The sequence below is a fragment of the Astyanax mexicanus genome, chromosome 1 (genome assembly GCF_023375975.1).
Source record: "Astyanax mexicanus isolate ESR-SI-001 chromosome 1, AstMex3_surface, whole genome shotgun sequence".
In the NCBI taxonomy this organism is placed as follows: Eukaryota; Metazoa; Chordata; class Actinopteri; order Characiformes; family Acestrorhamphidae; genus Astyanax; species Astyanax mexicanus.
The window spans coordinates 40536545-40559145 of NC_064408.1; the positions used below are offsets into that span (position 1 = coordinate 40536545).

At 35.8% G+C, this 22601-nt stretch overlaps 1 protein-coding gene across 17 annotated transcripts in view; it reads right to left on the reverse strand.

The window, feature by feature from the left end:
• ptprk (protein tyrosine phosphatase receptor type K) overlaps positions 1 to 22601 on the reverse strand; it is a 206385-nt gene that overhangs the window by 5246 nt on the left and 178538 nt on the right. For 5 of the 17 annotated variants that reach the window (XM_049478698.1, XM_049478709.1, XM_049478720.1 and 2 more), the window contains 13 exons: positions 22300 to 22484; positions 18802 to 18889; positions 16773 to 16912; positions 16610 to 16627; positions 14558 to 14594; positions 13188 to 13285; positions 11257 to 11373; positions 10068 to 10222; positions 6399 to 6534; positions 6137 to 6286; positions 4948 to 5121; positions 2135 to 2266; positions 858 to 983 (listed from right to left, as the gene is read on the reverse strand). In XM_049478698.1, coding sequence (XP_049334655.1) covers positions 858 to 983; positions 2135 to 2266; positions 4948 to 5121; positions 6137 to 6286; positions 6399 to 6534; positions 10068 to 10222; positions 11257 to 11373; positions 13188 to 13285; positions 14558 to 14594; positions 16610 to 16627; positions 16773 to 16912; positions 18802 to 18889; positions 22300 to 22484 — 1556 coding nt within the window. Of the gene's footprint in view, positions 1 to 857; positions 984 to 2134; positions 2267 to 3223; positions 3446 to 4947; positions 5122 to 6136; positions 6287 to 6398; positions 6535 to 10067; positions 10223 to 11256; positions 11374 to 13187; positions 13286 to 14557; positions 14595 to 16609; positions 16628 to 16772; positions 16913 to 18801; positions 18890 to 22299; positions 22485 to 22601 lie in introns of those variants that run through there. The other 12 variants (XM_049478763.1, XM_049478752.1, XM_049478774.1 and 9 more) reach the window with 6 other exon arrangements.

Here is a 22601-nt window from a genome sequence, read left to right on the forward strand (position 1 = left end):
TTCAGTCGCTGGGTGGTGAGACCTGTAAAGCTAAGCTAAGTTAAGTAAACAAAACTAATTCTTAAAAAAAAAAAAAATATATATATATATATATATATATATATATATATATATATATATATATATATATATATATATATATATATATATTATTTTAAAGTCAAACGAACACTGGATGTTAATCTACACAGATTACTCTACTGAAAACTGTTTATGTGGGTGAATAAAGCTCTTCTGTTTATTTACAGTAAGCTTAATATTTCCAGATTTCCACTAAGGCTAGACGCAGCTTTAGCATTAGCCACTCATTGCTAGTGCTAGCCACAGTTAGCGCTACACTGAGGAACCTGAGTGTTCTGGTAAGCCAGGGAGATATTAGCTAGAGGTTCGTCCCACATAGCTTGTTTTAACAGGGTAAACATGCAACTCCAATAATACTCACCTCTAAACGACAAAAAAGCTAGCGCTTAGCGCAGTTAGCGGGTAATGCTAATACAGCTGGAGAACTAATCTGAAACTCCTGTATAAAGCTGTACTTCAGTGGAGTGCCTTTACTGCTTTTTACAACCTGATTGGTAAAATTCATACATTTTAAGGTGCACTGATGATTTGTTGGAAACTTAAAGAATTTGAAGTGCACCTTATAGTACGAAAAAATATGGTAACTTCTTTCCTGCCTTCACCATCCAACAAATATCCAACATATAATAAAAATATAATAAAAAACCCTAGTATTAAATACAACCATCAAATCAACTAATCAGTTTAATAAATGAAATTAGGTAAACACTTAACCTCTAATCTGAAAGAAAGGAAGTTTCAACACAATAAAGTATAAATACTGAAAGATGACTCACTCTGGTCAAGTTGCATATTCTGAAGAGGCGACTGATGACATCACAGTCCATAGAGCAGGAAACGCGCTCCACTTGAACTGGCCCGTATCTCAACATGCCCTCCTCCGGCCAGTACTGAGGACAGCCCTGAATAAACCAACAAAAACAGCTCATCAATAAACACCTCAAACTATAGATCTCAGGTTCTGTAGAAACTGTAAGTAATAAACATTAACAAAACTCTCCATTGCAACTTTTGATCCAGTCGTATAATTGCATATAATTGTTTTTCTGCTTTTTTACACTGTTTTACCTATTCCTTTATCTTTATCTTACAATCATCTTTACAAATCTCTCTCTCTTTTCAGTAAAAGTGAGTAAAATGTTTCAGATTCAGTTGTCTTGTAATAATTGAGTGCAAATTCCATTTTCTGCAAATCAAGTGGATACTATAAAACTGACAAATAATAATCAAGCCCATTTCTTGACCATTTCTCCATTTTAGGAAAAATAAGTATTTTTTGCCCGTATTTGATCAACTTTTAGCACATTTGCACATTTTTTTTTCATCAAAGCAACATAATTTGAATTACAATAGTAAAAACAAAATTATTCCTCAATATTTCTTAATATATGTTTTTTTTTTTTGGAATGGCTCATTTAATGGGCACAATCTAAGGGCGTTTTCACTCATGTAGTTCATTCCTCTGGTCAGGATCATTTGATGAGTTTTTTTTTTTTTTGCTTTGATTTGTTTGTTTTCTCCCTCGGTTTGGTTTGTTTTCACACAGGCACAAACCTAGACACCAAAAAGTGCTTCAACAAACCACATAAGCATGTTGTCTTCTGTGATTGGTCAGAGCTTTATGGCATGAAAGCCAGAAAGTAAATATAGCCCTGTTCCAGAACAGGGTGGGTATTGGTGTAGTGTAAAGCTGCTTTAACACTGATCGCAGAAAGTTTGCAGCAGTTATGTCGGTAAACAGAGTCATACTACGAGTACTACAAGTTCAGTTTGCAAAGAAATTGCATAGAACAGCAGCAAACTTGGTGTTTGTTCATAGCTGTAGTAATTATCTGGGTAATTAATCAGGTTAAACTGCACCTGAACAGCAGTCTAGCTCAAACCTGAGGAGTATATTGGATAGTTGGGTTGGATCGAGACCAGTTTATGTTCTTACCACAAACTAACTGCTCCAGAGTTTGTTTAGCATAGTGTTGGTGTGAAAACGCCGGTTAAATGTAGAGTGTGGAGTCTATAAAAGGGATCAAATGAACTGATCTTTAGGTGGTCTCACCTGAGCCAGGTCGATTTCATTCAGCATGACGATGGAGGTGCAGCCGTAGTCGTAGACCAGCCTCCAGAAATCCTTCACTGTGTTGGGCAGGGGGTGCTGCGTCACAATGAAGGCTGCGGGCTGCCTATAGCTCTGATGCACAAAACAAAAACACACCTTTTAATCGACCAAAGAAAACAACCCTTAGCTTCCACACCTACGCAGTAATCAACACATGTATGGACTTTTTCTCATGAGGATGCTGTGTGGACATACAATGACCATGCACAGGACTATGGAGACCAGTTTAAAGTGATAGAAAATGCATGTGTATGTACACACCACTGTGAAAAAGTCTAAGGCCACATTTAAAACTATTCATATGGGCAGTAAGGATGTATTGCATTTGTATAACTAGAACAAGCACATAATATAAGGGCTTCCAATTTTAACATGTTACTCATGCAGTTAATCTGGACACTTTTTAAAAACGTTTTTTTTATAAAAATTATTCACATGTCAAAAAAGTCAGAGCCTAGTGACGCAATAGCGGTTTTATTTAGTGATATAACAGCATTGCTGACTGCTGAGTTCAGTAGGTAGATTACCTTTTATTTAAGCTGAACTTTATGCTCTCTTTTTCTCTCTCTCTCTCTTTCTCTCTCACACACCCACACACTCGTGTGGTCATGAACTCACAAACACACACAGATGGCACATTTTCTCTTTTTAAGATGTTGAGTGTGGAATATGGAGCTAGACTAGAGTTTGTTTTCTCCATTAAAACTCTCATTTAAACTTAGCGAACATCAAAATTACACTGAGATATTATAATACAGTCAAACTACCCTGAGAATTTTTAATACAGTGAAAAAAAAAAACTCTAGTCTGCCAGGTGTAAATCACTACACCTTTATTACTGTCCGCTTCCCAAGAATACAATACAATTCAGAACCAGCATTTAAAAAATGCAATCATGATTTTATACATGATTTAGTCACAATTTGTGTTTAAAAAAAATAAAACAATGATTTCTTAAACCACTGACACCACTAAATTATACATTATGAATTATACAGTAAGAATTATTATGCTTACTGCTGAAATAAAAAGCTTAAATCAAATTTTCCTTATGTGGCTGAAGACGTTTGCACAGTGCTGCACTTCTGTAAATGTTTTTGTGCACAATCTGTGTCTTGCATGCTGTGGAAAACCTGGGATAATAATGGAAAGTGGCAATTATACCACCGAAGCCATGAAACAAATCCAGTCTAAGAGGCAATACTGATACTGAGAGACAAAATCAGAAATTACCTGGTACACTCCCGACGTCTTGGTAAGAAAAAAGGTCCGAGAAGTTTGTGAAGCATAACGGGGAAGCGATTTCAAAATTACCCTCTAAAGTCCAAAAAACCCTGTGGTAACCTCCCACACTTCTGCGTCTGTCTGCAGGTTACGGAAAAGCCGCCATCTCCCAGGGCTTAGCAGTCATTTTGCAGTCACATGTGGCTAGAACTTTAAACCCAAGCCAGTGCATTTCCTCCCAATGTACAGGAGGCTGAGTTGGCCTGAATCTTAGAGGCCTGGCTAATTGACCTCTAAAGCAGGCATTTCTTTATTTTTTTTGCCTCATTTTTTTAGGCCTATAGCTGTGATGCATGAGCCACTAGGAGATGAACGGAGAATCCGTATGCAGATTCAAACTACATATAAAAACAATCTGTCATGTTAAGTTCAGATGATTTAACTGCAGAATTACTTTCTCATTTATATCATGCTAAAAATACTCAAATCCAAAAACATGTCGTTTTAAAATATGGAGCAACAGATTGCGATGATCAGGTAAATAAACAAAAGCACTTACCTCACTGCTGTACTAAAATAACACTATTTATATATTTTTAACAAATACAGGTACATCTAAAAAAATGAATATTACTTTACTTTTTACTTTATTACTTTATTTAAGTAATTCAGTTCAAAATGTAGATGTATTACATACAAAGTGATCTATTTTAAGCGTTTATTTATTTTATTATTGATGTTTATGGCTTACAGCCAATGAAAACTCAAAAAACAGTGTCTCAGAAAATTTTTATATTATTTAAGACCAATTGGTACTTGGCAGTGAGGGCAGTGTGCCAAGTGCTGCTGGAAAATGAAATCCGCATCTCCATAAAAGTTGTCTTTTATGGAGATGCGGATTTCATTTTCCAGCAGGAAAATGTACCAATTGCTTTTATATAATATTCAAATATTCAAATGACACAGATTATTGGGTTTTCAATTGTAACTGTAAGCCATAAACATCAATGATAAAAAATAAATGCTAAGAATATATTACTCTGTGTGTAACACATCTATATAATACTTGAGTTTCAAATTTTTGAAACTGAATTACTGAAATAAATCAATGATATTCAAATTTTTCAATATGCACCAGTAAATGAGGCCAGATTGAACAAAGAGGCTTTAGAAATTAAGCTTCATTATTTACTCAATTTAGTATGTGAAAAACATATACTTTTACTATTTTTGTCCATTTAATTTATCGTGTCTTTTTTTTTTTTTATAAAATGTTTCTTAATAAAGGAAAGAATGGAACAAATATATAGTTTTTATAATAATTAATGTAACCCACTGATTACCCAGAAGACTACTGAAACTAATGAGCTGGATTTGCCTCTAGCTTTCTGGGTCTAACATTCAGAAGACAGAGACAGAGAAATACAGAGAGAGGGAGAGAGATAGAGAGAGAGGGAGAGACGAAGAGACAGAGAGAGAGGGTAAAAGGGGTGTTTAGGCATAAAAAGAGAGAGTGTTAATGTACTTACATCCATGAGTGCAGCATTAATGTAGTTGCTGCTCTCTCCATCAATGGTGATGAGGAAGGGAAGGCAGCGGTCTGGGGGCAGGTTGTCCATGAAACGGTTTTTGTCGTGGTTTCGGGGCAGCAGGGCTATACTACAGTCCTCAGGCTGGGGCTGAGGGGTCACAGAGTTCAGCGTCTAAAGGCAAACAAAAACATTACTGGATTTTTTGCACTATAAGGTACACCAGGTTATAAGGCGAACTTGTCAGTGAACATCTATTTTCTGGTCACTAGTAAGGAACAGTCACCAGTCACGTTTCCTTTCTAGTTCAGCAGGTCTCACCGCTGGTTGGGGTTGGGGTAACTAAGTTATGTAAAGCTAAGTTAAGTAAACAAAAGTGTAATTCTTAAAAAAAAAAAAAATAAAAAAAAAAAATAAAAATACATATATATATATATATATATATATATATATATATATATATATATATATATATATATATATATATATATATATTAAAGTCAAACAAGCACTGGATATTAATCTACAGAGAATTCTCTCTTGAAAACTGCTTATTTGGGTGAGTAAAATGCTTCCATTTGTTTACAGTAAGCTTAGATTTCCAGATTTCCACTAAGGCTGGGTGCAGCAGCATTAGCATTAGTGGCTAACTGCTAGCGAATGTCGCCAGACAGCACTAGACAGAGGAACTCTTGACTGTTCCCGGTAAGCCAGGGTGATATTAGCTAGCGGCATGTCACATGAAGCTTGTAATAACAAGGCTAAAGTCTGAAATGCTCGCTTCTGAACGGTGAAAGGATAGTGCTTAGCGTGGTTAGCAGCTAATGCTAATGCTACTCCAGCCTTACTGCTCGAGAACACTTAAGCAGAGTGGATTCACTGCTCCCTACAACCTGATTGTTAAATTTATACATAAGGTGCACCGGATTATGAGGCGAACTGACAATTTTTGGGACAATTAATAGGATTTTAAGTCCAACTTTTAGTGCGAAAAAATACTATATAATAAAAGTAGATTATATATTGAATAAATAGAATACATTTGAAATTCCATATGATAATATTCACATATGATATGGCCTAGAGAAAGACAGAGATATGACCACCCATTTGAAAGGTAGTGATGTACACTTGTGTTTATATACTATATTTATGTTAAAAAAATGCATTTTTTCTTGTGTTCTTGTACCTGGAACTCGTCTTTGAGGTGTGAGGAGTTGCTCTGGGAGTCGATGCGGATCATGTCGTAATACGCTGCTTTGAACTCACACGCTGGTATGGCTGTATCTCCACACAGACACGCCTCCAGAATGGCATCATGGATGAATATATACTGCTCCTAAAACACGGATGGAAAAATACATTAATGATTATGGTGCAGATCAAATAAATAAATAAATGTATTTTCTAATGCTACACAATTAGTTATACATATAAAAGTGTAAACACACCTCAGTCTGAACCATGTTGATGCGTCTGGACCGCAGCGCTTTAACACAGTTATAAATGTCCACCACCCCCTCCCTCTCCGCCATGTCCAGCATGATGTCAATCACGATGTAACATCCTGTCCTGCCCGCTCCAGCACTGCAACACAGTTATCATCAGCATTAGCATAACTTCATTACCATATGAGCTTTGCTTATTTAACACTGTAAACCACAGCAGATCCATTATTGCACACCGGCTTTAATATTAGAAATTATATGAGAGTTAAAACCTTTAAAAATAATAATAATAATAATAATAATAATAATAATAATAATATAATAATAATACACTTTTTAACCCAAAAAATGTAAAGATCCCTACAGAACTTTTTCAGGCATTTTAACTCACGAAGCCCCTATGTGACATATAGCGAACATCCTAAAGAGCATCTTTGGACAGTGTGTAAATGTGTTTTTGTTCATTTGAACTGAGTTACTGCTGGAGATAAAACTAGCTATTTTTAAAGGTATATATTTTTTGTTTCTGCAGGTCTGTTCAAACAATGTAACCATTTGAATGCTTAAATTAAATGTTTTAAATTCCATATAAATAGTTCCGACCGGATTTCTAGAAGAAAATGTTAAAATACAAGTTATAAAATTGTTGTTGTGTCATTTGTTTTACATCAGGACTTTAACAATTAAAATATTTACAGTCAGGTGCCCACAATAATATAAAGCTCTGGGAAAAATTAAGAAACCATCTCAGTTTCTGAATCAGTTTCCCAAATTCCCAATCCCAAATTCCAAACAAAAATATTCTCATTTAGAGCATTTATTTGGAGTAAATCAGGAATGTCTAAAACAACAAAAAATGATGCAAAGAAAACAAGTTCATATTCATAAAGCTTTAAGAGATCAGAAACCAATATTATGTGGAATAACCCTGGTTTTAATCACAGTTTTCATGCATCTTGGCATGTTCTTCTCCACCAGTCTTACACACTGCTTTTTTGATAACGTTATGCTTTACACTCCTGGTGTAAAAATTCAAGCAGTTCAGCTTGGTTTGATGGCTTGTGATCATCCATCTTCCTCTTGAATAAATTCCAGAAAAATCAAAGAAACTCATCATTTTAAGTGGTCTCTATTTTTTCCAGATTTTGAACACAGACTGTATTTATCGGGTTAAATTAATAACTAATAACTAATATCAATATTTAAAAAAATAATCTCTGTGTTTCCATATACAGACTGTGTGGAGTAGCAATGCATTAGGTTAGTTATCATGCTCCATGTGAACTTGTGGGTTATATAAACTTTAATTACATGTAAAACCAGTGTAAAACTAAAGAGGCAAAACTTTAGACACATCTTAAATAATTGACAATGTTTAGGGCAATGTGGGAAAAAATTATATTATATTTGTTTGAAATTATCCTCTTTAATTTAAGAGAACATTTGTGTATATGTCATCGAAACGTAAATCACAGTTCTGTTAACCTACTGAACTCTGTATCTGTGCAAATCAATCAGTGTTTTCATTAGTTCACAAATAACCAGGACAATAGGTTATTGTTTTACCTCCAAAGCAATGCAATGTATGTGTGTGTGTGTGTGTACAGTGTGTGCTAACAAACGGCGCTAGTGTTCCTGTTGCAGATCAGCAGTAGTGCACACACACACAACCACATCCTGTGTGAGAGGCGGCACCAACAAGAGGATGAATTTTCAGCTGTGTTCAAACATACGGACCAGCCTCTCTAACACACACACACACACACACACACACACACAGAGCTGCAATCTCTGCTCACGCCCCACACTCTGGCCACAGTGACCGAGGTGGACCACAAGACAAGATAAAGACAGACATGAAGACCCATGATCAATGAGAAAGGTGACAAGTTCAGAAAGCAGCTCCCTGTAGAGTCTGGCAGCACTGTTCCTACAGCTGCGGTTATGAAAGTGCAGTGAAATCAACAACTACTATGCCGATTCAAATTGGGTGAAGTCATGGCCAAATACATTTTTAACAACTGTTATAATTAGAGGTCAGTCTAGAAATACTGGCCCTTATTTGTGGTCTCTATAATGCTGGCTCCATAATGAAACACAGCGCCTGGACCAGATGAAGGTCATTTACAATATACTGTAATTTAAGGACAGAAGCATAACTCTAATTGTGTTTAGTACAGTCCATAGAAAATAGGTGTCTTTTACATACATTTTAGACCAAAGCTAAAATGATCTGGTTGTGTTAGATGCCAACAAACAGTTACACAACTTTTATACAATCGACCATATTTTCTGCACTATATTTATATATATATATATATATATATATATATATATATATTTCAATAATAAATGTCAATTTTCTGGTCTATTTTTTTTACGTAGTTTCATGATAACGATACTCCTGACGATATGACAAAACACTGAATTTAAAAAATATATATTTCAAGAATACACTACTGCAACAGTGTCACATCTGGTGCTGTTAGCTCCTCTGTCCCTTCCACACCCAGCTCTAACGGAGGTTCTCAGGTCAACAACTACATTACCCAGAATGCACCACCCGCTGACATCACGCACTCACCTGATCACGTGACACCTCACCTGCTTCCTCCAGGAAGCCCCGAATACTGATTAATGGCACTATAAAAGAGCACTTCACACAAACACCCATGCCGCGTATTGTAGGTTCTCCTCATTACAAAGCGTTTCTATATCTCTTGTCTCAGTTTATCTTGTGTATGACCTTGCCTTTGTTTTTCTCAACGCCGATTATTGCCTTTGCCTCTGATATTGGATTGCTTGTGTATTACCTGGACTGTGTTTTCACTACTGCCTCTTGGATTACCTCTGACATTGGACCTCTCGTGTATGAACTCTGGACTGTCTCTCGTTTATGGTATGGTTTTGTCTACATTGCTCTGGTTTCTGGTGATTAACTGTTTTCTGTATCAACCACGTATTACATCTGTTTATTTTTATAATAAACATATATTTTTATCAGTATCTGCACGTGTCTGCAATTCTGTGCTCATCATGACAAACAGGATGAAAATTAAATTGTATTATTAGCATATGATATGATATGGCACACCCCTAACTGAGTGATTGAAAAATACAATATTTTTTTCATATTTGTAACAGAAGTCAATGAACCAGAATATCATGATAGTAATATTGCACTCCAAATATCTCCATATGTCCAGGATTAGGAAATTTAAAAAATAAAAATTAGGAAAGTAAAATAAATGATACTGGACATATATAATCTGTCTCTAGTAGATATAGAATGAGAACAGTGTGAATTTTTCTCCTGGCGGGTGATATGTCAGGGCAAAATATCGTTTACGATGTTTAAAAATTTTGGCGATATTATTGCGTACGGTATGATGGCACACCCCTACTGACCGCTTTAGAAATATACAACATTGGGCAGACAGCACGATATACAACATAACCTTGCTAGTAAATCATGGATACCTAAGTACATTTAATAGCATCATCAAAGATGTTCAGTAATCTTTAATAGACTTGCTAAGTTCACTATTACATATAAACATACTAGCTAGGCTCAGCCCAGTAGCAGCATCCAGGTGGTTGAATTTTGTGCCATTGTTTTCAATTGGTAATAGATATTTGTGATACATGATGTAAGTGTGGATCAGTGTGTACCTGCAGTGGACCACTATCGGCCCTGCGCTGGGTGGGTTGGACATTTTGACTCGGCGGATGAAAGAAAGTAGTCCCGTGGCGTGATACGGTACACCGTGATCAGGCCAGCCAGTGAAATGAAACTGCTTCACCTCCCTCAGCTCATTAAAGCCCCTCTGAGGAACAAAGAAGACTTAGTTAAACAACATTGTTCCTTAATTTATTTGTATTTAAGAGCTTCTATATTATATATATATATATATATATATATATATAATATAATATAATATGGACAAAAGTATTTGGGACACAACACTTAATTACTGAGTTCACATCTACATCACATTCAGTCCTAATGCCCTCTGTCCTCACAAATGTGTGAAAGGATCGCTGAAAGAGTGAAAGTGAAAGGATGGGTGGTTGTAAAGAGGACTCTGAACTCCAGTGGGTTGGTGACATTTCTCCTCTTCTAGATAATAATGCAATGCCCTACAAGCTCATGTAGGTGTAAAGTGTAGGTGTCCCAAAACTTTGTTCCTTGTAGTGCATGTATTTAATACATTATTTAATCAAATATAGACCAGAATGGATAAATCCAGGAACTAGATAGAAACTGAATAAATAACTAACTTAATAAATAAGGAAAATAAATGTATTTACTGTGTATAGTGTATTTTATAATTATTGGCAGATACAGCTCCGGAAAAAAATGAGACCACTTAAAAATACCAAATTGAAAGATGATCACAAGCCATCAAACCAAACTGAACTGCTTGAATTTTTGCACCAGGAGTGGCTTAAAGTTATCCAAAAGCAGTGTGTAAGACTGGTGGAGGAGAACATGCCAAGATGCAGGAAAACTGTGATTAAAACCAGGGTTATTCCACCAAATATTGATTTCTGAACTCTTAAATATTTATCAATATGAACTTGTCTGAAAGCTCTGCATCTTTTTTGTTATTTTAGAAGTTTCTCATTTTCTGCAAATAAATGCTCCAAATGACAATATTTTTATTTGGAATTTGTGAAAAATGTTGTCTGTAGTTTAGAGAATAAAACAACAATGTTCATTTTACTCAAACATATACCTATAAATAGCAAAATCAGAGAAACTGATTCAGAAAATGATGTGGTCTTAATTTTTTCCAGAGCTGTGTTTGAAATTTCATTTTACATGTGCTTAAATAAAAGCAAAACAAAATCAGCTCACCCGCTCCAGAGTAAAGGTGCGCACAACGTACTCAGCCAAAGGCTCCACCTCCACAAACGTAACTTTAAAGTCTCCGTACACCTCCGCATCATCAGGCCAGTACTTGTAACATTTCACCTGAATTGGCACAACATCAATCAGAGCCAGAACACAAACTGGCTCCCCACACTCAAACACACACACTTTAAAACCAGGGACTAACCGATCTGAAAACACTGATACCGATATTAAAAACAAAAACGTTCTTTTTATCAATCAAACAATATATCGGTCAGGCTCCAATTTAGACAAATTGTGAAACTCTGCACCCTGCGTGTCATGGCATGTAGCAGTACTTTTAATTAAGTATGTAGCCCTTTAAATCTAAAGCGTTATTATTACTGGATTACATAAGCGGATTCTGAACAGGTTCTTTGCACCAGGATGAAGAGTTTCAGTATGCATTAACAGTATGCATTAACAGTATGCATATTAACATACAGAATTATGCAACAACATCAACATGCATGCATGCTGCGTTAAAGGAATAGTCTCACATTTCTCACCTAAAAACAATGTTTTTTAAATTACTTTTCCACAATGATTGAGTGTAGGATAAGTAGTACTTTTTTACTTTTTAAAGGTTATTTAAAGAGCTTAGATGTTCTATAAAGAACCAAGATTTAAAACTCTTAAAAAAGAAAAGAATAATCAAATTCCAAAATGTAAAGTTGTGGACGAGTGGAGGAGCTCCAATGTACACTGTTTCGCAGGTCAGTGCTGCATAAACATATATTGCTTTATTGCTTTATCATGATTATCACTTCATATCTTTATGTAATATAAATAAATATAATAAAAACCTAAGGCCTACGTCACAGACCATTATTTTGAGCCTTTACTAGGCGAGGAACCATTTATGCATTTAAATATATAGAACCACGATTACGAGTTGGCAGAATAACATTTCAGTATAACAATTTTGTTAAATACACAGACCAGACCAGCAGCTGTGCAATTTGCTGTGTGTGAAATGTTTAATTAAAGCATTATAATATCGCCAAATTCAGAATTCAGCTTTTTCTATTTTATAAATGGTGCAAATTTTCAGGTGAAACTTCAGAAAAAAAGAATTAAAGACTGAAATTTAATGTTGCATTTCTACATTGTTATAATATCAGGCATTACGTAAATATATTTTGTCTAATGAGTGTAAATGCTATTTAACTCATGTAGGTTGTTCTGTTTTATCAGGCAGATCTGCTGTTACTATTCCAGCTTACTAATAAACAGCAGAATGTGTGTAATATAATAACTGTTCCTGGAACTGTTTACTCCTCCATACTCATTTCAATGTTGCGCAGGTACTGATGTGTTTCTGTACATCGTCACTTCCCACAGATGGAAGAATGAATCTAATCAGTCAAGCTAATAACAATATTACGTACTGTTATATTCATAACTGAATTTGTAGTTCCTGCAATAACCAGAAGACATGATGTGATGCACTGCTCGCAAATGTACCAGACCGTTTTACACCCCTTCCCACAACTGGAGGTAGATCTATGTCCTGTGGGACCGCCTACATATACAAGCTAATTTCTTGCTTTAGAGGCTTTTTAAAATCTTTTTTTTTTTGAGAAAAAAGGACTATTCCTTTAACCCTTTGAAGAGTTTATAGAATGATACAAATCAAACAATCATGCAAATCCTTATTATCTATAAAACTAAAGCTGTCTCATTGCTTTTTGAGATGTTTCTAGAACATTCTAGAACAACACTCATCTATCTCACTGTTCTCATTTTCTCTTCAAAGGGCTGGAGCAGACAGGAGGCCTTCACATCACAGTCACAATGCACTGAGAACATCAAAGAAAATAAAAACAACGGAACAACAACTACTACAACACCACGGCCTCCAGCATTCCGCAGCAGGCAGAATAAGAACATACCCGTCCCACCTCCACCAGGTTGGTTACCATGACGATACAGGCAGACTGTTCCTGCCAGATCATCCTCCAGAAGTCGTAAACGGTCTCGTGGACCGGACCTGCGAAACATTAAACACGAATCCAAACATTACAAATGTGCGTTTTATCACCGTCAATCCACTTTACATTTAAAATTCAACATTTACAGGTAACTATCTTGACGTTTGTTGTCGACTTAATGAGATTAAAGCAGCAGTTCCTGACATTCTCTCTTTTAAGTTGAAAGCAGTAGTATTCATAAACGGAAAGGGGAATACAAGTGCAATTACACATTCTCACCAGAGAGGTCTCAAATCCCCAAATCCCCAGAACATACGAACTGTTGCTTTAATATCATAGCAGGGAAAATATGATTAAGGCTTAACCCTTTTAGACCGTGCAACCATTACAATGGACATCATTCATTTTTGTATTAATTTTAAAGTGTTGTTACTAGGGCCATTAAGGCAAAGGAACAGCACATTTTTTACAAATTTAATGTGATTTAGAACACTTTTTAATCATGTTTTTTTTTTACTGTGTAGGGATGGTTTATGAAATAAAAAGGTTGATGAAATAAAAAAATAATAAAGTAATAATGATAAACTATTAAATATTTTATTTAATTGGATTTATTTGCTCTACAGATTTTATAGAAGGATATTAGAGTCTTTTTTCTGTGCATTACAGACAGAAAACAGCATTTCCTCATTTTTTTTCCATCACTGAACATAATTCAGGTCTGAAAGTGTTAAAATACAATTACAATTACAAAACCACCAAAAGGTTGTTATCATGTAAAACACAATGAGGTGTGGCCTATATTTAACTTAATCTCATCATGTGAACTTGTAGGAACAAAGCATTTATTATGGTCTAAGTAGCATTGTCACAATCTGTACAATGTTAGATCTGGAAAAAATAAGAAACCACTTAAAAACTATGAGTTTCTTTGATTTTACCAAATTGAAAACCTCTGGAATATAATCAAGAGGAAGTAGGATGATCACAAGCCATCAAACCAAACTGAACTGCTTGAATTGTTGCACCAGGAGTGGCATAAAGTTATCCAAAAGCAGTGTGTAAGACTGGTGGAGGAGAACATGCCAAGATGCAGGATGTATAAGCACAGCTACACTACAAATTACACTTACTGTACTTTTAGACTGATTAATTGCTTAATAGGCTTTCATGAAATCCGTCGTATTTGCTGACTTGCTTGTGTATAAAAAGTGTTAATAGTGTATAGATAAGGTAGTTTGTCAACAACAGAGACACTGATTGCTATTACACAGCCTCTTTCTCTTCCTGTCTCACACAGACACACAGACACAGACACACAATGCACTCACCTTGGGTTGCGATGTAATGACTCGGCCGCTGGTAACCCTAAGAGAACAGAAAGAAAAGAACACACACAGAGCAGAAAATTGAGATCCCAGAGCCAACATCTCTACTGGCCACAAAAACAACACCACATGTGCAGTAATCGTTAGGTTAGCAGAACTCTGGTCAAATTAGTAGAACTCTGAATGTGTTTTTAACATCTATTACTTATTACACAATGCTGGCTTTATGAAATCATATGAATTTAGGGTTAATTAGCTAATGATTGCGAGCTCAACGACTATTGGAGAGGATTACAACAAACATCTATAGCTAAAGAGGGTGAAGACTAGCACATGCCTCCTCGGATACATGTGAAGTCAGACACTGCCTCTTTTTGAGCTGTTGCTGATGTAGCATTGCTGAGTCGGTTCCGATACATCAGCTCACAGATGCCCTGTGCTGATCAACATCACCCTTTGGAGTGATGAGGGGAAGGAGCATCATCTACTGTAACCACCCAGAGAGAGCAAGGCCATGTGTGTTCTCTCAAGGCTCCGGCAGCTGATGGCAAGCTGCATGACCGGGATTCGAACCAGCAATCTCCCCATCATAGTGGCAGTGCATTTAAGACCAGGTTGGCAGACTGACAAATAGTGCCAGATTTCAACCTGGTGTCTTACAATGATCTTTATATAAGATGTGCTGCACTGCATCTAATTTAATCACATAACGCCGTTATAATGAAACTGTTCTTGAAAAGGCATATTATTCACTGATGCAATTTTAGTGAGGTTGGATATGTCTTTCTGCCTTTTGAGTTTTGAAAGCTTATTATTTTGGGCTCTTATTATGGAGGTGGTTTGCTTTCTTAGTTTGGTTTATTTTTATCACTTTTTGGTTAATGACATATTTTGAGTTACTCAACTCAAATATACTACATATCAATATTGCTTATTATGATAATAAAATTTCACAACAATAAAGCATTGTTATATTCCTAACTTTTTTAATCAGGACAGAAACAATATACAACCAACATATTAAAACAAGCTATATATATAAATGTAAATTTATGATTATTGTTTATTTGAAGTAATATGTTCCGTTTGCCAGCTAACACACTTTACAATAGAAAGGGAAAAAAAGGGAAAAGACCAGAGGTCAAAAGGTCATGACCACAACTCACTCCTCTCAAAAAAAGAAAAAGAAAATAATAATAAAATAAACACATAAATAAATAAATTACAGCAAAAAAACAAAAACAACAACTATAAAACCATGCCAGGGTGCTGAGGTACAGGATGACCATGGCGCAATGAGGAAAGCGGATGGAGACACAGCGTGGAGAGGGGGAAGAAAAAAAGAATAAACTAGTATATACATAGTTTATATGTATTTGTGTGTGTGTGTGTGCTAAAGGGGTAAAAGGCCATGCAGATCTCCATGCAGATGACTTAAAAGCATTAGACAAAAACAGAGGGCAGGTTGTGGCTGTAATTGTGTGTGTGTGTGTGTGTGTATGTGTGTATGTGTGTGTGTGTATGCACTGTAAAAAATACATTGAACCTGACTGCCTTAAAGGGTTAAAAATAAAGAAAGAAAGAAAGAAAGAAAGAAAGAAAGAAAGAAACAGTACGTCAATACTGTATAAATGATGGAAACTAACTTTATTCTTATTCACTGCCACAGCCATTCAGGCTGAAGCTACAGGAAATGCAGCTGGCCAATCAAATAAGAGGTCCTTTGAACGTATTATTCTTTACATAGACAAAGTGTATTTAATTCTGTTTAACAGGTTGAAAATGGTCATGTATAATGGATTTTGTTTGTTAAAAGAAAGGAAATGTACAATATGGGCCCATTAATACATTTGAACTTAAATTGAATTTCGAATAATAGTAAATAAAAGTACTATGCCAATAGATGAACACTAAATTTTAAGGCAGTCAGGTTACTACTTTTAAAAAGTTAGAATAAATAGTTTTTTTACAGTGTGTGTGTGTGTGAGAGAGAGTGTGTGCATGTACATGTGTCAGTGTGTGTGTGTCAGTGCCCTAGAGAAAAAAAATACTTACATCCCTGTACAGCCAAATCTAGGGCCCAAAATTAAGAGCATAAGAGTGAGAGAGAGCACAACAGATGTCAGTGAGTCTACCGGCACCTCCACAAAGGCAGAGAAAGAAAACTGTAAATAGTGTAATATTGGAGACAAAGGCATGCATAGAAGACCTGACATACGAGCGAGGGAGAGCTGTTTCTGACACCTTCGCCAATGGAGGGGGGGGAGGCATCGCCACTTACGTCTATGTAGTTGGCATTAATGTAGTCGGACGACGGGTCGTCTTCCATTGGCTGCAGGATTACTCTAGAATGATCGTCTGCAAAGTAACACAGGTTAGCATGTTCAGTCCAGCATGTCTACCATCACTCAACCTGTAGAATTCACAGTTTACGTCCATATGTTCAAAGTTGGTACATACAGCTCTGGAAAAAATGAGAGAGCACTTAAAAACCAAATTGAAAACCTCTGGAATATAATCAAGAGGAAGATGCATGATCAAAAGCAATTAAACCAAGCTGAACTGCTTGAAGTTTTCACCAGGAGGAAAGGCATAAAGTTATCCAAAAGCAGTGTGTAAGACTGGTGGAGGAGAACATGCCAAGATGCATGAAAACTCTGATTAAAAAAAACAGGGTTATTCCACTAAATATTGATTTCTGAACTCTTAAAACTTTATGAATATGAACTTGTTCTCTTTGCATTATTTGAGGTCTGAAAGCTCTGCATCATCTTTTCTGCTATTTTAGCCATTTCTCATTTTCGGCAAATCAATCCTCTGAATTACAATATTTTTATTTGGAATTTGGAGGAAAGTTTTGTCAGTGGTTTATAGAATAACATATACATATAAATAGCAAAATCCGATAAACTGATTCAGAAACTGAAGTGGTCTCTTTTTTCCAGAGCTGTATATATGTGTGTGTAAATATTTTATTATATATTTTCATGGAAAAACACTGACAATATGACACTTTGACACAGTGTAAAGAAGTCCGTGTACAGCTTGTATAAAAATAACTCAACACACAGCCATTAATGTCCAAACCACTGACAATTTCATAATTAATTTCATTTTCAGTTAATTTCATAACAATTATGAGGTTTTGTAAATGTAATGTAATGAAATGTAATGAATTAAGTACACAGTTAGTAGCTAAATTAGTCTTGTAGCTTCAGTCTAAATCTAAGCTTTAAAGTTCAATGAGCTTCAAATGAGTTGGCTGATCACCTCACATGTATTAAAGGAGGAAAGTTGTAATTTAGATTTTTCACAAAGATGCTGTAACTTGCTGTATGTCAAAGGCAATCGCTAGCTAACCCTTAGAAGCCATAGCCATCGTCATCAATACAATCATGCTGTAGTTTTGACCAAATTACGTCTCTGATTTGCAGTTTGACTATTTAAATCATATTTAAGTTAACCAACCACAATAACCCTATACTAAGGGTTAGAAAAGAGCACATACATACAAACAGAAAGTGGTCTGCATGTCACTAACCACACTCATAAAAAAAGATTCATATAGACTTTGGTTTCAGTGGTGGAGCTATGAGGCTAATGTGATTGACAAGTAACAGATTATCATGATGTGTATCATGCATGCATGCTTTTATTACAAAGAAATGTGAATGATTCACAATGAAATCTAACTCTGCTACACCTAAACCTAAGACTAACCTTTACCCTTACTCTTAATCTAACTTTAAAACCTAACCCTGACCTCACTACTGGCTTAAAACTTGAAACAAATCATAAACTCTTAAAGGCTAGGGTTAGGGTATAGGGCTAGGTATAAGGTTATATTCGATAGACAATAATTTCATTCAACTAACAATTCAATTGCTTTTAACTGCTTTTAATTAACATCTACGAGGCATCTGTAATGGCCCATCCAAGAAATTTGTTACCGAAAGTTCTTTAAATGAACTAAATCACAAACTACAACAGTAGTTTCACCAGTAATGGATTTCAAGGGAACTAAATGTGGTTCTGTGGGTTTATATTTAAGCCAATTTTATAAATAAAAGCATCATCAATAGTCAATCATTTTCAATAAATTGGCATTGAATTGCATTACTTTACTGATTCCTAATTCACTGAAATATTCTATATCTAGTATCATTTTTATCTCTAAAAAAGTGTCTCTGTAGAAACATAAGCATTTACTCTTAGCCTTTGAACAGTGAGATCAGACAGACACTCACATGCAATGATGTTTCCATAGCGGTTCTTGGTGCGATTCTGCTCTTTCTTCGCCACGTCCCAGGAAGCCGACTGGCCCTCAAAGAAGCTCTGCAGGAAACACAAACACGTTTTAGCTCAACATCTCAAACCACCGAACAGCTTAAAAATGCAGCATGACGAGGCCTTAACTACACAACAATGGTAGTTAAATCCTTTAACATTTAGCCTTTAGTGTACAGTTGGTAAACGACCATACAATACACATAAACACTCTTATACAATAGGGTACTATATACTAATTTTAAGAGAAGTGATATAGTATTGAAAAAAATAAGAGACCATTTAAAAATGATGAGTTTCTTTGATTTTACCAATTTACCAACACCTCTGGAATATAATCAAGAGGAAGATGGATGATCACAAGCCATCAAACCAAGCTGAAGTGCTTGAATTTTTGCACCAGGAGTAAAGGCATAAAGTTATCCAAAAGCAGTGTGTAAGACTGGTGGAGGAGAACATGCCAAGATGCATGAAATATGCAATTAAAAACCAGGGTTCTTCCAACAAATATCAATTTCTGCACTCTTAAAACTTGTTTACTTTGCATTGTTTGAGGTCTAAAAGCTCTACATCTTTTTTGTCATTTCAGCCATTTCTCATAGATGCTTAATGATGGTGCCCCTTGTAATCCGATACGCCTTATAGCGCGAAAAATATGGTACAGCAATTTTCATGAAACCTATTCTGCTTTAATCATTTTGGTTTTATTTAGATGCTAACAGCAGGCAATTTATACATTATGTCTTATCTACATAAAATAAACAGCCGAGAACAGCTGAAAGACTGAATTCTACACAAGACTTACACAGAAAGTTCCCACAGTGAGCAAGTTTCTTTGTTCTACTTGTTATCACACACTGATCAGACTGAACAGTGAATCTTGCAGTGTGGTGCTTTGTGCTTTTAGCTCAGCTCTGTAAAGAACAGAACCTCACAATTCAGTAAATTACTGGAGTCCCCGCAGGTAGTAAAATCAATAAATACTGTTTTCTTCAAACTAAACAGCATAATAAAGGAAAGAGGGGGCACATAAATGGGTCTTTCTGTCATGGGAATACCACCAGAGCAATTTAAAATATTGTCAAATAATACAACTAGCAAGAATTTAATTATCGGCAGACCTGTGAACATACAGTGTGTGTTCCTACACACAACCCTGCAGCTGCTGCTGGTTTATTCTGTTGATCTGCAATTTAGTGGCCAAAAAAAAAAAAAAAAAAAAAACCTCCAAACATGCATCATCCTGCTGGCAGTGACTACCAAATACCACGACTAAAGCAGGAGAGGGAACATCAGCGAAAAAAAAAAAAAAAACAAGAACAAAAATGGGTTTAATTAAATGTTCTAATTAAATGAATTAAAATAATCAATTCTAATTCAGTCTGATAATTTAACAAACAAATATTCACATAATGTTGGAGCAGCAGGTAGAAGCAGTGCAGCAGGGCCAGACTCTCATAACCTATAAGAGTCTGCCCACAAACACCAACCACTGGGTAACAGGAAGTGCTCGTTGGAAGGGGCCGGGGTTGCTGATAAAGTGTATGTCTCAACAAACAGTGATGACACCTGCCAATCCCACAAGTCACAGTGTAAAGGCAGAAAGATTACATGTTCAGCTGTTATCTGATTTAAAAGAAAAAGGTGATTAAATGCTGTTATCAGGATACAATTGTGTTATATGTGCAATTCAGTGAATATTAATTTAGTTAGTGTTGTAAAGATGTAATGTGAGATACTGCAATAATATAAAATGCTTAAATAGGCTAAATGTGATGTAATGTAATGTAATGAGGTATGGCGTCTTACTCTGTGGTTTAACTTTCCGACACAATAAATATCTGTGTGAGAAAGTGAGTGAGTATGTGATTATCTGATGCAGTGGGTTAGCTGTTTTTTTTCCACAACTTCAGACAGGAATTTTCATTTCTTTCTATGCAGTGTTGGTAGGTTTCTTAAAAACAACTAGTCATTAAATTATATCTTATAATATATAGGCACTAAAATATACAGGCATGTTATTAACACATATACCATATTTGTCACATTATAAGGCGCATTATAAATAATTGTCTATTTTCTGGTCTTTTTTATACATAAGGCACATTATTTTTAAAGTCAAACGAGCTCTGGATGTTAATCTACACAGATTTCTCTCCTGAAAACTGTTTATTTGGGTAAGTAAAGCGCTTCTGTTTATTTACAGTAAGCTTAGGTTTCCAGATTTCCACTTAGGCTAGCCAGACAGCACTACACTGAGAAACTCTGAGTGCTCCGGTAAGCCAGGGTGATGTTAGCTAGCGGTTCATCCTGCATAGCTTGTTTTAACACGGTAAACATGCAGACTTCAGTCTGATATACTCACCTCTAAACGGCGAAAGAGATAACTAGCATGGTTAGCGGGCTAGCCCGGGGTTAGCAGCAGGCTACAGTCCGATAATACTCACCTCTGAACGGCAAAAGAGCTAGCGCTTATCATGGTTAGCAGCTAATGCTAATACTGCTGGAGAACTAAACTGAAACTCCTGTATAACGCTATACTTTAAAGGCACACCGGATTATAAGGTGCAATTTTGGGGAAAATTAAAGGATTTTAAGTGCGCCTTAAAGTGCAAAAAATACTGTATACTTCCAAGTATAATATGTTTTGTGGTTTATACTGTTATCATATAAAGATATTTACACAAGGCATATACAGGATTTACTATTATTATAACCTATAGGTATATACACACTAGGTCTTGGCGACATAGTAAACAAAAAAATATATATATATAGTTCTTACATCTATATGTACAACTTTATTATTATTATTATTTTTAAATTTATCAAACAAACAGCACCAATTAAAAGTAATGTTCAAGCTGTGCTTTCCATTACACTTAATTTCAACATAATAGTAAACAAGACCCCTGAATCTTGCATGCAGCTTTTATATGAAAACTAGGGCTGCCGATGTTAAAACGTTAACGCAGGCGATTCATTTAGAATCAGTAACACGTTACTATTTTTTTTTTAAGCGCAATGAATTATGCCACCAAGTTTGAGCCCAACTTCCATCATAATCTGCTCCGACCGCGCCCAGCACTCATCAGGGATCCTCACCGGAGAGCGGAGAACTGATGCTGCAGTTGTTAGAAACTGTAGGATTTATTTCCAGATAAATAGTTTGTGGGAGGCGCCTTTAACCAAGGTATGATGGATAAACCCTTCAGAAATGAGCGTTTTTAGATGTTTTAGATCAAAAAGATAAAATGTCTGTGTGTAAAGGTGTAAAATCACGATTACTCCATTTTGAAAATCGCATTAAACCAAAAATCCACCAGCACTACATACAGTCTTAAGCGAATTACATATATTAATACATATAAGTATTACCGCATTGTTTTTTTATACACATATGAGACACATGTATAATCTTAAATCCTGATAACATCAAATGCATGTGCATAACTGACCTCGTACTCCTCCTTAAACCCGTAGCTGTCGGAGGTCTTCATCAGGTTGATGTGTTGGAGCAGATCAGCCACTCTGATGGCCGGGTGAAGCTGACCAGTTTGGTATGGAGACTCCGTGCCCTCGCAGTGATAACGCGGCACGTCCAGCAGCCGACTGTTCTCCGCTGCTGCTGCATGATTCTCATCTACAAAAAAACAACAACAAAAAACACACACACACAAGCAAAGAATTATTAATCTTACACATTCAGCTACTAATCGGCCACAGAAATCCATGCTGATGTTGCGTACAGCTCAGTCGG